Here is a 15367-nt window from a genome sequence, read left to right as displayed (position 1 = left end):
TTCTTCTCTTTTTTTTTTTTTTGCATTGAACTGTTTTAATGGTCTCAAAATTCTGTGACAGATTATATTTTTGGTCAAGTTGTTTCCATTTAAAAATTACTGATTTCAAAAACTAATAACCTAAAAGTGCCATGAAACAAATGGTCCACAAAAACATTCCTTTCTTCCTGAAGTTTTTATGATCCATTGTAATCATTAACCAGTTTTTTTACTATTAAACTTAAATGGACAATTGAGACAAACAATTCAGAGACCATTCTTCCATCACTGATTAAGACTGAGGTGCCAGGTGTTGTACAGAATATTCATTTAGGCTTCTGGGCCTTCTGGGCATATTTTGTGACCTTGCCAGCTCCAGCAGCCTTCTTGTCAACTGCCTTGATGACAGCAATGGCAAACAGCAAAATGACCTACAGGAAGATAATCAGAGAAGCTCTCTACACACCTGGGCTTATCTGGAACCATGTCAACGATGACAGCATCACCAGATTTCAGGAATTTAAGGCCCTCTTCCAACTTCTTACCAGAATGATGATCAATCTTATCCTTCAATTCAGCAAACTTGCAAGCAATGTGAGCAGTGTGACAATCCAGAACGAATGCACAGCCAGCTGTGATTTGGCCTGGATGGTTCAGGATAATGACCTCTTGCAGTGAAGCCAGCTGCTTCCATAGGTGGGTCATTCTTGCTATCACCAGTCATATTACCACGGTGGACATTTTTGACATTGAAACCAACATCATCCCCAGGCAGAGCCTCACTCACAGCTTCATGGTGCATTTCAAGTTGTAACATTGACTGGGGCAAAGGTGACTACCATCCCTGGTTTTAGAATACCAGTTTCCACTTGGTCAACAGGTACAGTACCAATACCAACAGTGTAGACATCTTGGAATGGTAGAGGAAAGGGCTTGTCCGTTGAATGAGTTGGTGGCAGGATGCAATCCAAAACTTCAAACAGTGTAGTTCTACTAACATTGCCATCCTTACTAGTGACTTTCCATCCTTTTAACCAAGGCATATTAGAGCTTGGCTCCAGCATGTTGTAACCATTCCAACCAGAAATTGGCACAAAAGCTACTGTGTCAGGGTTGTAACCAATTTTCTTAATATAGGTAGTGACTTCCTTGGCAATTTCCTCATATCTCTTCTGGATGTAGGGGGCCTTGGTGGAATCCATTTTGTTTTCACTAACAATCAGTTATTTCACACCTAGTGCATAAACCAGAAGGGCTCACAGGTCTGCCCATTCTTTGAGATATCAGCTTTAAATTTACCAACACCAGCAGCAACAATCAGGACAGCTCAGTCAGCCTGAGATATGCCTGTTATCATGTTCTTGATAAAGTCTCTGTGTCCTGTAGTATCGGTAATGATTACCTAATACTTGTTGGTCTCAAATTTCCTCAGGGAGGTTTCGATAGTGATAACATGCTCATGTTCAGCCTTCAGCTTATCCGAGACCCAGGTATATTTGAAGGAGCCCTTTCCTATCTCAGCAGTCCCCTTCTCGAACTTCTCAATGGTTCTCTTTTCAATTCCACCACATTTGTAGATGAAGTTGCCAGTAGTGGTGAACTTGGCAGAATCTACATGGCCAATGATGACAATGTTAATGTGAATCTTTTCCTTGCCCATTTTTGTGAAGGTTTAGCAACGGTTTTCACAACATCTGTGTTCTGGTGGCAAACTTGTTGCAGAAAAAGTCAGTTTTTACATTCTTGGGCTCAAAGATCACTGCAGATGGCAACTGTAGCCATGAAATTAAAAGACACTTGCTCCTTGGTAAGAAACCTATGGCAAATCTAAACAGCATACCAAAAAGTAGAGACATCACCTTGCTGACAAAGGTCCATATAGTCAAAGTTGTGGTTTCTCCAGTAGTAATGTATAGCTGTGAGTTGGACTATAGGAAAGCTGAGCACTGCAGAATTAACATTTTTGAATTGTGGTGTTGGAGAAGACTTTTGAGAGTCCCTTGGACAGTAAAGAGATCAATCAATATTTAAATAAATGAATTCTGGTTATTCACTGGAAGGTCAAATACTGAAGCTGAAGCTTAAATACTTTGGCCACCTAATGAGAAGATGGGAGTCATTGGAAATGTTGGGGAATATTAAAGCAAAAGGAAAAGGGGACAGCAGGGGATGAGATGTATAGTGTCATGGAAACAATGAACATGAACTTGGACAGACTTTGAGAGATAGTGGAGGATGGAAGTGTTATGGTCCATGGAGTCACCAAGAGTCAGACGTGACTGAACAACAAAATTGGTGGAGACAAGATATTGCAAGAAAGATATGCTAACTTGGTTGATATTATCATATGGTACAAAGGAGAAAAGTCAGTTGACTTTGTACCCAGAATAGAGAATCATCTATAAAGATCACAATTAAGAGGTGTGAAAGAATCGAAGAATGATTTGCTTAGCCTGAAGTAAATACATTATTCAGAAGTATAACATATAATCTGGGCTCTGCCCAGGATTATCTCTACTCTGCAGAAACAGAAGCCACTCCCAGCCACCAGAAGTTACTTCATTTCCCACTGGAGTGGCACTCCCCTGGATTTTACCATCATGCGCTAGGAAACTTATTGTCCCACAAAATCACTTCAACCCTGGGCCTCACATCTTTTCAGTACTTTCTACCCCTGTAGTCCCTTCCTCTGATGGGAGAGGGTGGAAGTAGAGAGCTCCTCCCAGAACTTCCTGGCCTGGGAGCCAACCAGCTTTTAATTTCCTACCTGGCTGTACTCCTAGGGACTTTGCCATCATGCCCTTGTGATGGGTACTTTAATCCCACCTTTTCAGCTTCCTTTTGTGTATTATTTTCCCTCATTAGACTTCAAGGTCCAGGAGGAATTGTGTTTTCTTCTCACTTAAAAAAAATTGCCCAGTTCTTAGCATGTCTGGCATGTTGTAGGCACTTAGTGTTTATTGAATGACTCACTAAGGTGAGTTCCTTCTAAGTGCACAGCCTATGTCCTGATAAGTGTTCTTGACCGTAGAAGCAAAGCAACAAGTACAGTTGAATGCTTTTGGTGAGCAGATCCCAAGGCCCCTTCCCTGACCAAGGGTCCAATAACAATTCTTGCCTTGCTTGCCAAGAAGTGTCATCACAAATTCCCAGAAGCAGGCTTACTAGTCTCCTGGGCAGGCTTTCAGGACTGGGAGCTCATCAGAGAAAGATAAAAAACAGTCCTTTACATTCTAATGCAGGGCCCCTGCACTGTGAGTTTGACGCATCTAATCTAAGTCCATCTTTCATGATTTAAGAAAGGGAGTACCTGAAGCTTGGAGCCTGGGGGAAGTGGGAGTCCTGGCTAAGACTCACAGACACACACAGAGACACTGACACACATACACACTCAGACACACACACACAGACACACACATAGATACACACAAAGACACTGACACAGACACACAGCACACATTGAGACACACAGATATACAGACTCCACATACAGACATGCACACCCACAGACACACACAGACACACCCACAAAGACACAGACACACATATAGATACACACAGAGACACTGACACACACTCAGACACATATACACAGACACACACGGAGACACACACAAAGACAGTGACACAGACACACAGCACACACATTGAGACACACAGATACACAGACTACATACAGACATGCACACTCACGGACACACAGACACGCAGACACACACACACACACACACACACACACACACGGCTGCGGCATCGCTGAAAACGAGGGAGCGGGAAGAAGAGAAAGTTAATAGAGTGACCGAGGATTTCGAGCATGCGCATTGGGAATGGGGTTTAGGCGAGGCCAAGCAGGGAGGAGCCCCAGGGGCTGAGCCGGGCTGGAAGGTGGGGCTGGGGAAGTTTCAGGAAGAGCCGAGGGAGGGGAGGGGCCCGTGGTTGAGGGAAGCCGGAAGTAGCACCGGAAGTTACCCCCTAAGCGGAGTAAGTGTTTTTCTGCTAGGGAGCAAAGAACCCTTTGGGAGGGAAGTTGATGCTGGATGGGGGAGGGAGAACCCCGGCCGCTCTTTCCCCCACCTCCCGTGCCCAAAAGGCGGGGCTAGACCGGGGTCGTTGGAGAAGCGGCCCTGGCCCCGACCTTTGGGGGCGAGAAGGGTCAGCAGGAGGGAGTCGTTTCTTCCCGGAGTCCACGTTAAGAGCAGGGCCTTGTGCCGAGCATTGAGGGGGTATCCAAAGGAGAGTAAGACACAGGCCGGGCCCCCACGCACATCACAGGCTAGTTGGGGAGGTTAACCAGCGACGTAAGTAAGCAAATCGCACGTGATCAAGGGAAGATGAGGGAAAGAGAGTGCTTTGAGATCCAGTCAGGGATACCTGTGTTCCAGGCTTGGGGGAGGCACCTAACCTGGAAGATGGGCAAGGATTATCTTTCCTAGAGTTGGAGTTGTCAGAGCTGGAGGGGACCTTAGAGTTGTTCTACAGATAGAGAAACTGAGGCCCAGAGAAATTAAATGATTTTCCAGGTCATAGAGCTGGGACTATAGCAGTTATCTGACTCAGTCTAGCGCCCTTTTTAATATACGGTCGCGTTTTTTTGAGTGGGATTACAATGCAGGAAACTATTGATGCTGTGTCCTCAGGCAGAGTCCAGATGAGATGTTCGAAGAAGTGCTTACGTGGTTTCCATAACCTGCCTTAGAGCACTTTATAAAGAGCAAACCAATGAATTCAAGTGTTTTAGTCAGTAAGCCCTTTGATTTTGCTTTGGGCAATCAAGCATTTATTAAGCACTTACTGTACCTGGCACTGTGCTAAGCCCTGGGGAGATAGAGAAAGGAAAAAAAAAACAGTCTCTGCTCTCAAACAGTTCCCATGATAATGCGGACATCTATGTACATACTGGATATATTCGGTCTAAAAGAGAGTCACTAGGAGATGGGGAGGGCGAATGACACCATGAAAGGCTTCTTAGAAAAATTGGGATTTGATTCGGATAGCTACAGGGACCATTGGAATGTAATCCTTTCTCAGGACCCAGAAGGGTATCAAAGAACCCAAGTCTTTTGGTGCCTATTCCAGTGTATTCTATTCTACTTGCCCTTTCTCATATGCCTCCGCCTCCACCTCCACCTTCCACATTTCTTGCTTTTACTTAGAAATTTGATTATATTCAGGAGCCCCCAAACCTTTTATTTCTTAATCTTTTAATTTATAAAGTATACAGAGTATTCCTCATTGACCACATCCAACAGCTGTTTCTGTATACTTTTCTTTGAAACAATGTATAACTAGCATCTGCAAATACAGTTGCCTGAGAAGGGATAAATGTTTGATTAAAAGTAACTAAAAATATGCTAATGATTCCTTAAACTGGACAGCTTTTCCATGTGCAGTATCCGTGTGTGAGGGAATTAACTTTGCCTTTAGTTTTGAAATATCAGTGACTTGGCTAAAAGTGCAAGTTAGTCTAATTCACTGCAGTGAAGATATCAGGGTTAGCTAGTGGTGGATCCAGAAAGATTTTGATAAGTTAGACCAGTAGGCAGAATTTTATAAGGTCCAATTTAATAAGGGTATTCTAAAAAGAGGTATTTAAACTCCACTTTTTTTAGAAAAAAATTATGCATATACAGGATGGGGATGGGCATGGGCAGATAGCAGTTTATAGGTTTTTAGTGGATTTTTGGTTCAGTGTGAGTCAGTAATGATAGAACAGATGAAAAAAAAGCTGATGTTATCTTAGGCTGCATTTACAAAAACATAGTATCCAGAATCAGGGATGTGATAGTCCTGCTGAGTATTGTGTTCTGTTCTGGGTACTACATTTTAGGAAGAAAATTGACAAGCCATGTTAGAGTATATCCAGAGGAAGACAATAAGGATGGCTATGTGATACAGTGGAGAGAGCTCTGGAGTTTAAGAATTTGAGTTTAAATCCTGCCTATGATGCTTACTATCTGTGTGACCTTCGGAGAATCATTTAATCTTTGGGCCTCAGTTTTCTCATCTTTAAAATAAGGATTGACCTCTTAGGTCGTTTCTCATTCTAAATATGATGGTGAGATGACTAAAAAAAAATCATACTGTAAGAGGACAGGTTGAAGAAACCAGAAATATTTAGCATGGAGTAGAGAGAAGACTTAGGAGGGACTTAATCATTATCTTCTGATATTTGAAGGATTGTTGTGTGGCAAAGGAATTGGGTTTTTTTTTTTGTTTTGTTTTGTTTTTGACATGATTCCAAAGGGCAGAACTAAGAGTAATAAGCTCCAGAAATGCAGATTTTGATTCAGTGTAATGGAAGAATTCCTAACCATCATTAGAGCTATCTAATCAAGATAGTATTGGGAGGTGGTGAGTTTCCATCCTTGGATGTCTTCAAGTGGCAGCCATAATACCACTTGTAGTATACAGCAGATAGGATTTCTGTTATAATATGGTTTGAACTAGATGACTTCTGAAATCCTTTCAGACTATTAAATTCTGTGTATCATGTATGTTATTGTTTAGAATTACTGTAAGAAAAGTAAGGTCAGGAATGAAGAGAAGCTAGGTGGCGCGGTGGATAGAGAGCCAACCTTGGAGTCAGGAGGACCTAAGTTCAAGTGTGGCCACAGACACTTACTATCTGTGTGATCCTGAACAAGTCACTTAATCCTGTTTGCCTCAGTTCCTCTGTAAAATGAGCTGAAGAAAGAAATGGCAAACCATTTTAATATCTTTGCCCATAAAAACCCCAAATTGGGTCATGGGCCACAGAGTCGGACATGACTGAAATGACTCAACAACAACAAAAAAGGTCAGGAATGCCCTTTGACTAGGAAACAGTGTGGACAGAGTGGCTGGGAATCAGGAGACTAATTCTAGTCCCAGATCAATCATTAACTGACAGTGTAACTTTAGACAAACCGCTTCACATCTGGGCCTTGTTTTCTTCAGCTATAAATTTTCTGGGGTGTTGAGGAAGGAGACAACCAAATGATCTCTGAGGTCCCTCAAGTTCTAAAATTCTATATATTTTAAACTCTGGATACTAAATGAGGAACCCACTGACAGATACTTTGATGTCCTACCTTAATTTTATAAATATATCTGATTTCATTTAAACAGGTTCAGTACAAGTTTTGTGCATCAAAAAATTTCAGAGTTGGAAGGGATTGATTTAAGGTGCTATAAATTTGTGTAGATCCTTATCGTTTTGGATTTACTATTTGAATGTCTGAATCCCATGACAAACTAAAGATTTGATTTAAGAAATTAACTCACTTAGGTGAGCATGCTACATTCAAGGCTTGTCCCCACACTACCAAGAGCTATATTGGAAGGGAAGTGGCCCTGGATTCCAGCTGCAGACACTCTTCTTGATCCTCGCTACCTATTTCAGCAACGAGCTTCTCCAAGGCCTCTCTCCCTTAGCTGTGCACAATGTTCAAATCATCAGGAACCTAAACAGAAAAGAAACCTTTCTGAGAAAAAGCTGGTAAGAACTAAACACAAAATTCATAACGCCTTTCCAAAGTGTGTTGTATTGAATACCATTTTTAAGCTTGATATTTAAATGCTGCCTTTAGCTTCCATTGTCAAAGATGAGAGCTGCTGTTTGGGAGGAATTTTTTTCTCATTGTCTTGCTGTTGTTAATCCCAATTATTGTAATGTAGTCACAGTTATTCAGGGAATATATTTTTGAAGATAATGAAAATAATTGATTTTATAGAGAATCTTTGGAAATTAATAAAAAGAATATCTGTACACTTGCCAAATATAGTCATATACATTGCTTTTTTTGAAAAAAATCAAGCACATTTATTTTTCATGGTTCTCTTCTTTTTAAATCTTTTGGGATATGAACTAATCATTCACTGAAATTAACAAGAAGTTTCCTTATATTTTTGTTTTCTTCTAAATGGAGGATTGTAGATTAAAATTATTAGGGCAGTCACATTTTATATGAAAATAAGATATTTGATATCTGTTTAAGCCAAAGTCTTGCTGAATTACTGCATGGTTCCCACCTGTTCGTCACATCCGCATTTTAAATCTGAATTATTATGGAGGAAATAATATAATCTGTACATATATACTGCTAGCCAGTTGAATTCTTTATCTGAACTAATTATTAATCAGTGTTGACTGTGCTGAAAATATGTTGATTCTTGTAGCAGTAATTCGCAGTTTTTCCATGTGGTGGTGCCAAAGAAATTTAAAAGGCTTTTTAAAAAAAAAAAATTCCATTTGGGAAAAAAGTGAATACATGATGAAGAGGCTTTCAATGTATTATGGAGAGGATTTTTATGATGGTCAAGATTTGAAGCAAATTATTATTATGTGCATACTGTATGGGGCCAAATTTTTTTTTTTGGTAGCTCAAAGACAGGAGTTGATTTGAAATCACTTTTTTAAACATCTTAAACATTTTTAAGCATTTAGACTTAGATGTATGGCAGAGTTTGTGTCCTCAAAAGTTGGTATTGGGGAGCTGATGACCATATTTTATTGTGATATTGTCTTTAAATATTAACAAAAACTAAATATCACCCTCATTTGTTTTAAATGTTTAGATAGCTGCTTCTCACTTGATCTCCTTTTCCAGAAAAAGTCACTACTAGAAAAGAAATTTAAATATACCACTACATTTTTTTTAAATCTGATTTTCCAGTCAGCAAGTATACTGTTCTCAAAATGTCCCTTCTATTTATGGGAAAGAGTGACTTCTATTTGGAAAAATTTATCTCACTCTTTTTGTCCTTTTAAATTTTTGAATCATAATTTTATTATCTTGGTTATCTGGGTAAATAACAATGGCACATTTATATATTACTTTATAGTTTATAAGGCTGTTTCCTCACAGTATCCTCTATGATAGTGCAAGTGTCATCTCCATTTTACACATAAGGAAACTGAGAACCAAAGAGGTTACATGACTTGCCGCATAGTCGCCCAGCTAGTAAGTATTAGAATTTGGATTCGAAACCAGATCGCTTAACTTTAAAATCAGTGTTTTTTCTCACTCTAGGCTGCCTCAGTGAATGATCTAGCAAGAGGTTTTATTTTTTAAAGTTTAGGGAGTAATTATTTTTCTGTTTTTAGGTTAAATATCTTGAGTTTGTTATTAAAATGTGTATTAAAGATCACATACTTCAACACTTCAAGAACTCCCCAGTTAGATGATTTTTATAAGTTGCTATGGCCTAACCTCTCTCCCCTTTTTTCCTTCCCCAAACAAACTAACCCAGATCCTTACCTGGTCAACATTCTAGTGATGAGCTTCTTTATATTTAGTTAGGTTATATTTGTAGGACAGACCTGCACTTGGTCTGGGCATCTATTCTCAAAGGTTAAGACCTGCCAAAATTTGGCACAATTTTTGAGAACCCATAGTCACTTCCATACCACAGAGGAGGACTTTATTAAGGGACTAAGCACTCATTAACATATTTTATTTGTAATGTGGATTATTTATTTAAACTTGTCTTTTGAAACCAATGTCTTATGACAGTAGAGTGGTTGCAGCAAAAAGAGACTGGATTTGGAATAAAAGTTCTGGTTCTGAATCCTGACTATGCCACTTATTACCTATGTGACCTTGGACAAGTCACAACTTCTCTTAGCTCTCTGTTTCTTTATCTTTCAGTGAAGAGGCCAGTGACATCCCTTGCAGCTCTTAATCCAATGTTACCTTAAAATTGGAATTATGAGTGATTAGCAAAATCAATAGGATTAACTTTTAAAAAACAGAAATGTACGCTTGAAAAGGAATTAGCTTTGTTATATGAACAGAATGAGGGATACGAAATGAATAAGTGCTTCACTGGCATCCACAAAACGTAAAGAACTAGAGGATCTATGGAAAGATATGTACAAGAATTTCATAGGCTCAGAAGGTATTGGTGGGTTTGTGATCTGTAGAATTGATGGGATCTGTTGAAATATTAAAGTGTTTATAAATAGGAAGGGTAAACGTTTTATATATGTATACACATATATACATAATACATATTCAATATATGTGTTGAAAGATTAAAAATATATTAGTAATGGAAAATGACCTTTGCTTTGTAGAAACGGTATTTTGTGGATCATCGAAGAGTGTTTGTGACTGGAGGCAGTGGAGGCAATGGGATGAGTTGTTTTCATAGTGAGCCCAGAAAAGAATTTGGTGGACCTGATGGAGGAGATGGGGGAGATGGTGGTCATGTTATTCTGAAAGGTAAATTGCTCTTTCTTGTTGGGCAGGATCCCTTGTTTCTGTAAAGAGTTAAAAGCTACTAGTTCTTCCAAAGATAAACTTGAATTTTATAAATAATTTGGTGGACATATTTTATTAAATCTATATATACTTTCATACTTTAAAACTACAAAGAAAAACTATTTTCACAGGTTATCTGAAGGGAAACAAAGAGAAGGTTTTTTTTTCTATTAAGTCATATTGTTAACTTAGTAACTTCTGCTAGACATGTATTTAGAGAAGATTTATGTATGTTGTGTATCACTCCATTTATCTCGAGCACCTGCCAGTGCTCTGCCCAAAGAAACTAAATTTTAATCTCTGACACTTTTTTTTGTTTTGGTTTTTTTCTCCTAAAGATCAGCCTTAACCCTAAATCACTCTGGTCCCAGAACCAGCCCTACTTGGTCACTGTTTGGATCCTGATTTGCATGCATGTAAATAGCAATTGTTTCTGTTTTGACCAGAAACCCTGAGGGTCTTCCCCTCCTAGATCTATTTTTTAAGATGCCATTCTTTGCCTCATTTTTTTAAAGCCTTAGTCACTGAATGAGTGCTGCCTAAGCTAAAGTGAGACCTGTTAAAGACCTTAGCTTGAAAAGGCCAAGGTCCCCCTGTATCCTGGGCCATCTTCTGTTGTCCTGATCCATATCTGGCCACTGAACCCAAATGGCTCTGGAGGAGAAAGTGAAGCTTTGATTTTGCGCAGCCCTCCCTCACTTAAATCCAATTCATTTGCGTGTCATGGCATCACATACCTGATGTCATGGCCCTCTTTGAGAAGGAAGGACAAACAGTATCTAGATGCAGTTTTTGTTTTGTTTTGTTTTTGGCTGGACCACAGAAAACTCATGGAACCTCTTGATTTTTTAAAATCAAGTCTGAAATAATTTAATGATTCTTGGTTTAATTTTTAGTTGACAAGCATGTCAGATCATTATCTTCAGTCCTTTCAGTGTATCGGGGGTTTGATGGAGAGTCTGGTGGAAGCAAAAACTGTTATGGGCGTAATGGAGATTGCCTCTACATTAGAGTAAGTTGTATTTTTTTTTCATTGCCTTATCAGACTCCTATAGAGTCCTATCAGATTCCTATAGTTTCCTAGCTTAACTTGGATTTTATACATGAAGTCTTGGGACAAAAAAGGGCAAAAATATATCTCCTATTCAGGCCTGAAAAGTTCAATAGTGAAAAAAGGCTTTTCTCTTCAAAAAAAAAAACTCACCTCTCCTCCACCCCCAATTTATTTCACTTCATATTCATATTGAACCATCAATAATAGTCTCTGGACATTAGGAAGCAAATTTAATTTGAGTCTATTATGTCTTTTTTTTTTGGTGGTAGTACTCTTCTCTTTTCTCTCAATGTTTTTTTCCTTTGTGTTCTCTTTCCTACAACTTCTAGTCATTTTCTATTTCATAAAGTTTTTAAAAGTCTTAAAAAGTTATTTTTTATAATTCAAACAATCTTACACAACCTCTTCTAAGTTCAGTTCTTTGAGGATAAGTACTGTGTTTTCAATTTACTTTATAACTGCTGTGCTGAGCACAGTGGACCTTTAACAAAAGCATTGCAGAATCTAATAAGCATAAAACTTTTGTCCTTTTTTGGCTTTGTGGTTATTTGATTCTTTGCCTAGAGAATTTATTCAGAATAAACCCACAATGGTTGTATAAAGAATATACATCTATGAATCCTTTCCTTATTTTTAAGGTTCCCCCAGGCACTCTGGTTAAAGAGGAAAATGAAATTGTAGCTGATCTTTCTCAGCCAGGTGATGAATATATTGCAGCTTTGGGGGGAGCTGGAGGAAAAGGCAATCGCTTTTTTTTGGCTAATGACAATCGAGCTCCAGTAACTTGTACCCCTGGGCAACGGGGTCAAGAAAGAGTACTCTATTTGGAACTCAAGACTATGGCTCATGCAGGAATGGTATGTATCAATTCCTTCATTTTCTTTCGTCTCAAGTTCACAGTGTTTCCTTTGCTGGGAAAAAAATACGTTTAAAAAACAACATATTAGAGGAATGCATTTATAAGGACTTATTAATTTTCAAGAAATAATAAGAAATTGAGATTCCTTTATTTTTCAGCCATCGTGTTGTTGAATTTAATATTAGTACATATCATCCACTAAAATTAGTTTCTATTTAGAAATTCTTCTTATGATCCTGATTAGTGTCAGTAATTTAAAAGTGTAAAGACATTTTCATAGAATCATTTAAACATTTTTCTTCTAGGTGGGATTCCCCAATGCTGGAAAATCATCACTTCTTAGAGCTATTTCCAATGCAAAACCTGCTGTGGCTTCTTATCCATTTACTACTTTAAATCCCCATGTAGGTATTGTTCACTATGAAGGCTACCAACAAGTGGCAGGTAAATTTTCTAACACACACTTGAAATTAGGATGATTTTTAAAATAATGGTTAATTGAGGAAAATGTGGGTGTGATGTCTGGTTAGGCTTAATTGAATTTAGCTTCCTATTTAAAATGTTAAAAAAAATGTTTTTCACTCAAAATGTTCTAATAATGCCATCATTATAGATTTTAGGGGGTGTGATTTTTCATTATTAACCTGTCACCTTACTGTTAGAATTTTCATTTAAATTTCAGTGATGAGGAAATTATTTCTACTACTTTTATTCTTTGTGCTGTGTTTTTCACAGCAGTATCAGTCATGTGGATCACATGTGATTTAAAAAACTTTTCCTGTGCCATTTAAGAGGGAAAAAAATTTATTTTAAGAGATGATGTACTTGTTAAAATTACCAGTAAGCCTGCTGGTAATGTTATTTGTGTAGTTCTTTGTATTTCCAAAGTGCTTTGCAGTAATTCCTAAGTTATTTATAGCATACAGAAAGCTATTTTTCTCTTGAGTAACTTTGCAGACTAGAATTTGTCAAGTATCACTTGATATTCTGGCCCAATATATATTGCCCCCAAATTTTTTAAAAATAAATTTTTATTTTTTGTATTTAGATTATCTACATCTCCCAGTATTTCCCTCCCCTCATAGTGAGCTATCCCTTAAAATAAATAATAAAAAAGAGGAAAAAAGAGTTCAGTAAAACTAACCAACATATTAGAAAAGACTGACATCATATACAGTGTTCTACTCTCCTTGTTCCCCGCTATTGCAAAGAAGCAGGTAGAACAGCATTTTCATAATTTTTCTCGCCCAAATATTTCAAAGCATTTTTCAAAAAGGAAAATTAGATGTACCTCCATAGACAGTGAGCGACTGAAATTTTGAGGTATTAAAGGAACCTATTCAACTTCAAGTAGTGAGTTGAATGAGAAAGTCATAACAAATCCCAATATTTTTGACCACTGGAATTCCTATATATGATCATGTTTTCACTCAACCAAAGAGTTTGCACAGATGAACTGTAGGCGATCTTAATCACATATGGTGTTCACTGATCATACTTTTTTGCTCTTTTTTTTAAATTGTAGTAGCTGACATTCCTGGTATAATAAGAGGAGCTCATCAAAACAGAGGCTTAGGTTTTGCTTTTCTGAGACACATCGAGCGATGCCGCTTTCTGTTGTTTGTGGTGGATCTCTCGATGGCAGAACCGTGGACTCAGCTTGAGGATTTAAAATATGAGCTAGAGAAATATGAAGAAGGCTTGTCAGAGCGACCGCATGCAGTCATTGGAAATAAGATTGACCTTCCTCAGTCTAAAGTCAATTTTCCCCAACTTCAGGCTCGATTAGAACAAAAGGTCATCCCCTTGTCAGCATTGACTGGAGAGAACCTAGAGGAATTGCTGTTGCATTTGAAAGAATTGTATGATGATTATGTAGAGACTGAGTGCAAACAGGGGCGAGAGCCACTGAATTGGTAGTGATTGAAGCTAAACAAGCATTGGTTATTGAAGGAAAAAATCCTAGAACTGTTGGAAAGTTGAAAGTGGGAATAAGGGTGAGAGCATCAAGGGCAATGAAAGTGAGGACTACTGCATCAATAAAATGTAATTAATTTGTTGTTGTGTATGTGTGATCTTTGTGTAAGAGAAAGTAGTTTATAAATCATTTAATTTAGTAGGTTGTTACCCTTCATTGGTCAGGCAGGGGCTTATTCTCAAGTGGCACATGATCCTCTAATGATCCTTATACCTTCTGGCCTAGGAAATGCCGAATCTGCACTACATTTCCTTGTGTGACAGCATATTGCCCTGCCACCTGACACCCAGCCTGCTTACCAAAGCTTAATGCATCAGTCAGCCTTGTTGGTTAATTTGCTGAGATTGGACTCATTTGTGTTAATTAACAGCTGTAATTAGCAAGAGGAGACACATTGCTGATTGATGTTATAAAATGCTGCTTGAGAGTATAGATACTAGTGAGTTTAAAATGTACATGCTGGCTTAATTTTTTTTCTATTTATTTCAGTAGTTGATCACAATCGTAGACTTTTTACAAAGGCCATTGGAATAACCTTTGCCCCGTTAGCTGGCCTACTTTTGGTGTCAAATTAAGAAGCGTCAGATTTTAGAGATCCTAAAAATTATCAACAAAGTATTCTCCATGTACTATTGAAGTGGTAGGGATCAGGAGCACTTTTGCATACATCTCTGTTCTGATGTAATTTAATGCAAAGGATATAAATGCAGGATGATTTTTTTCTTACTTGAAACTACTGAAAAATTTTGTAAACCAGTCCATTCCTATCTGTTTGCAAAACAGACTGTTGTATCCTGTTGAGCTGAACACTGAAAAAGAATCATGGAATATGCTTTATGAAACGAATCCATCAAGTATCCTGAGAAAATGTTGCCCTCTGACTCAGAACTTACATACTTCAAGCAGAGTATTTATTAGTTAATGTGACACTGGATGATATAATTTCTGACTTCATTTTTGTAATATGAATATGACAAAGTAAGAAGGCTAATATGATTTTCCTTGTGTGTGAAGAATGCCTTCCTGTTCATAAATGTTTTGCTGGAAATTGTGAAAGATCTTAGTTACACCTTTGAGGGATCATGAGCTTGCCAAAGTCTGCTTAATCCCAACTAGAGCAAAAAACTATAATTTCCTTGTAGGTGATGACCCAAAGTCAATTATTAATGATAGCTGAGAGAATCTTTCACATATGTAATTCTACATGAAGGCAAATGTTGTCTAAAAAACAACTCTTTAGTGTTCGTGTGGTT

The 15367-nt window shown here is 38.1% G+C and overlaps 1 protein-coding gene and 1 pseudogene across 3 annotated transcripts; one reads left to right on the top strand and one right to left on the bottom strand.

Moving 5' to 3' along the window:
• Positions 1–290: 290 nt before the first annotated feature.
• Positions 291–1639, bottom strand: LOC118843942 (annotated as a pseudogene).
• A 2287-nt stretch (positions 1640–3926) lies between these two features.
• Positions 3927–14200, top strand: MTG2 (mitochondrial ribosome associated GTPase 2). 3 transcript variants are annotated; one of them, XM_036752777.1, is made up of 7 exons: positions 3927–3960; positions 7247–7456; positions 10037–10184; positions 11120–11235; positions 11916–12134; positions 12442–12580; positions 13662–14200. In XM_036752777.1, the coding sequence occupies exons 2-7, from the start codon at positions 7253–7255 to the stop codon at positions 14054–14056; spliced, it is 1221 nt and encodes a 406-aa protein (XP_036608672.1). In that variant the 5' UTR covers positions 3927–3960; positions 7247–7252; the 3' UTR covers positions 14057–14200. The 3 variants fall into 3 exon arrangements, with proteins under 3 accessions (XP_036608672.1, XP_036608671.1, XP_036608673.1); XM_036752776.1 differs by having other exon boundaries at positions 3954–4277; XM_036752778.1 differs by lacking the exon at positions 3927–3960 and adding an exon at positions 3971–4281.
• Positions 14201–15367: the final 1167 nt, after the last annotated feature.

Source organism: Trichosurus vulpecula, chromosome 3 (assembly GCF_011100635.1).
Source record: "Trichosurus vulpecula isolate mTriVul1 chromosome 3, mTriVul1.pri, whole genome shotgun sequence".
In the NCBI taxonomy this organism is placed as follows: domain Eukaryota; kingdom Metazoa; phylum Chordata; class Mammalia; order Diprotodontia; family Phalangeridae; genus Trichosurus; species Trichosurus vulpecula.
This window is presented reverse-complemented; position numbering and strand designations above follow the sequence as displayed.

What these genes read in the sequence shown, in the direction of transcription:
- MTG2 (XM_036752777.1), top strand. Translation starts at nt 7,253, where the DNA reads ATGCTACATTCAAGGCTTGTCCCCACACTACCAAGAGCTATATTGGAA. An exon ending in TGGTCATGTTATTCTGAAAG is followed by an intron (nt 10,185 to 11,119) that starts GTAAATTGCTCT and finishes TTTAATTTTTAG; the next exon opens with TTGACAAGCATGTCAGATCA. An exon ending in GAGATTGCCTCTACATTAGA is followed by an intron (nt 11,236 to 11,915) that starts GTAAGTTGTATT and finishes CTTATTTTTAAG; the next exon opens with GTTCCCCCAGGCACTCTGGT.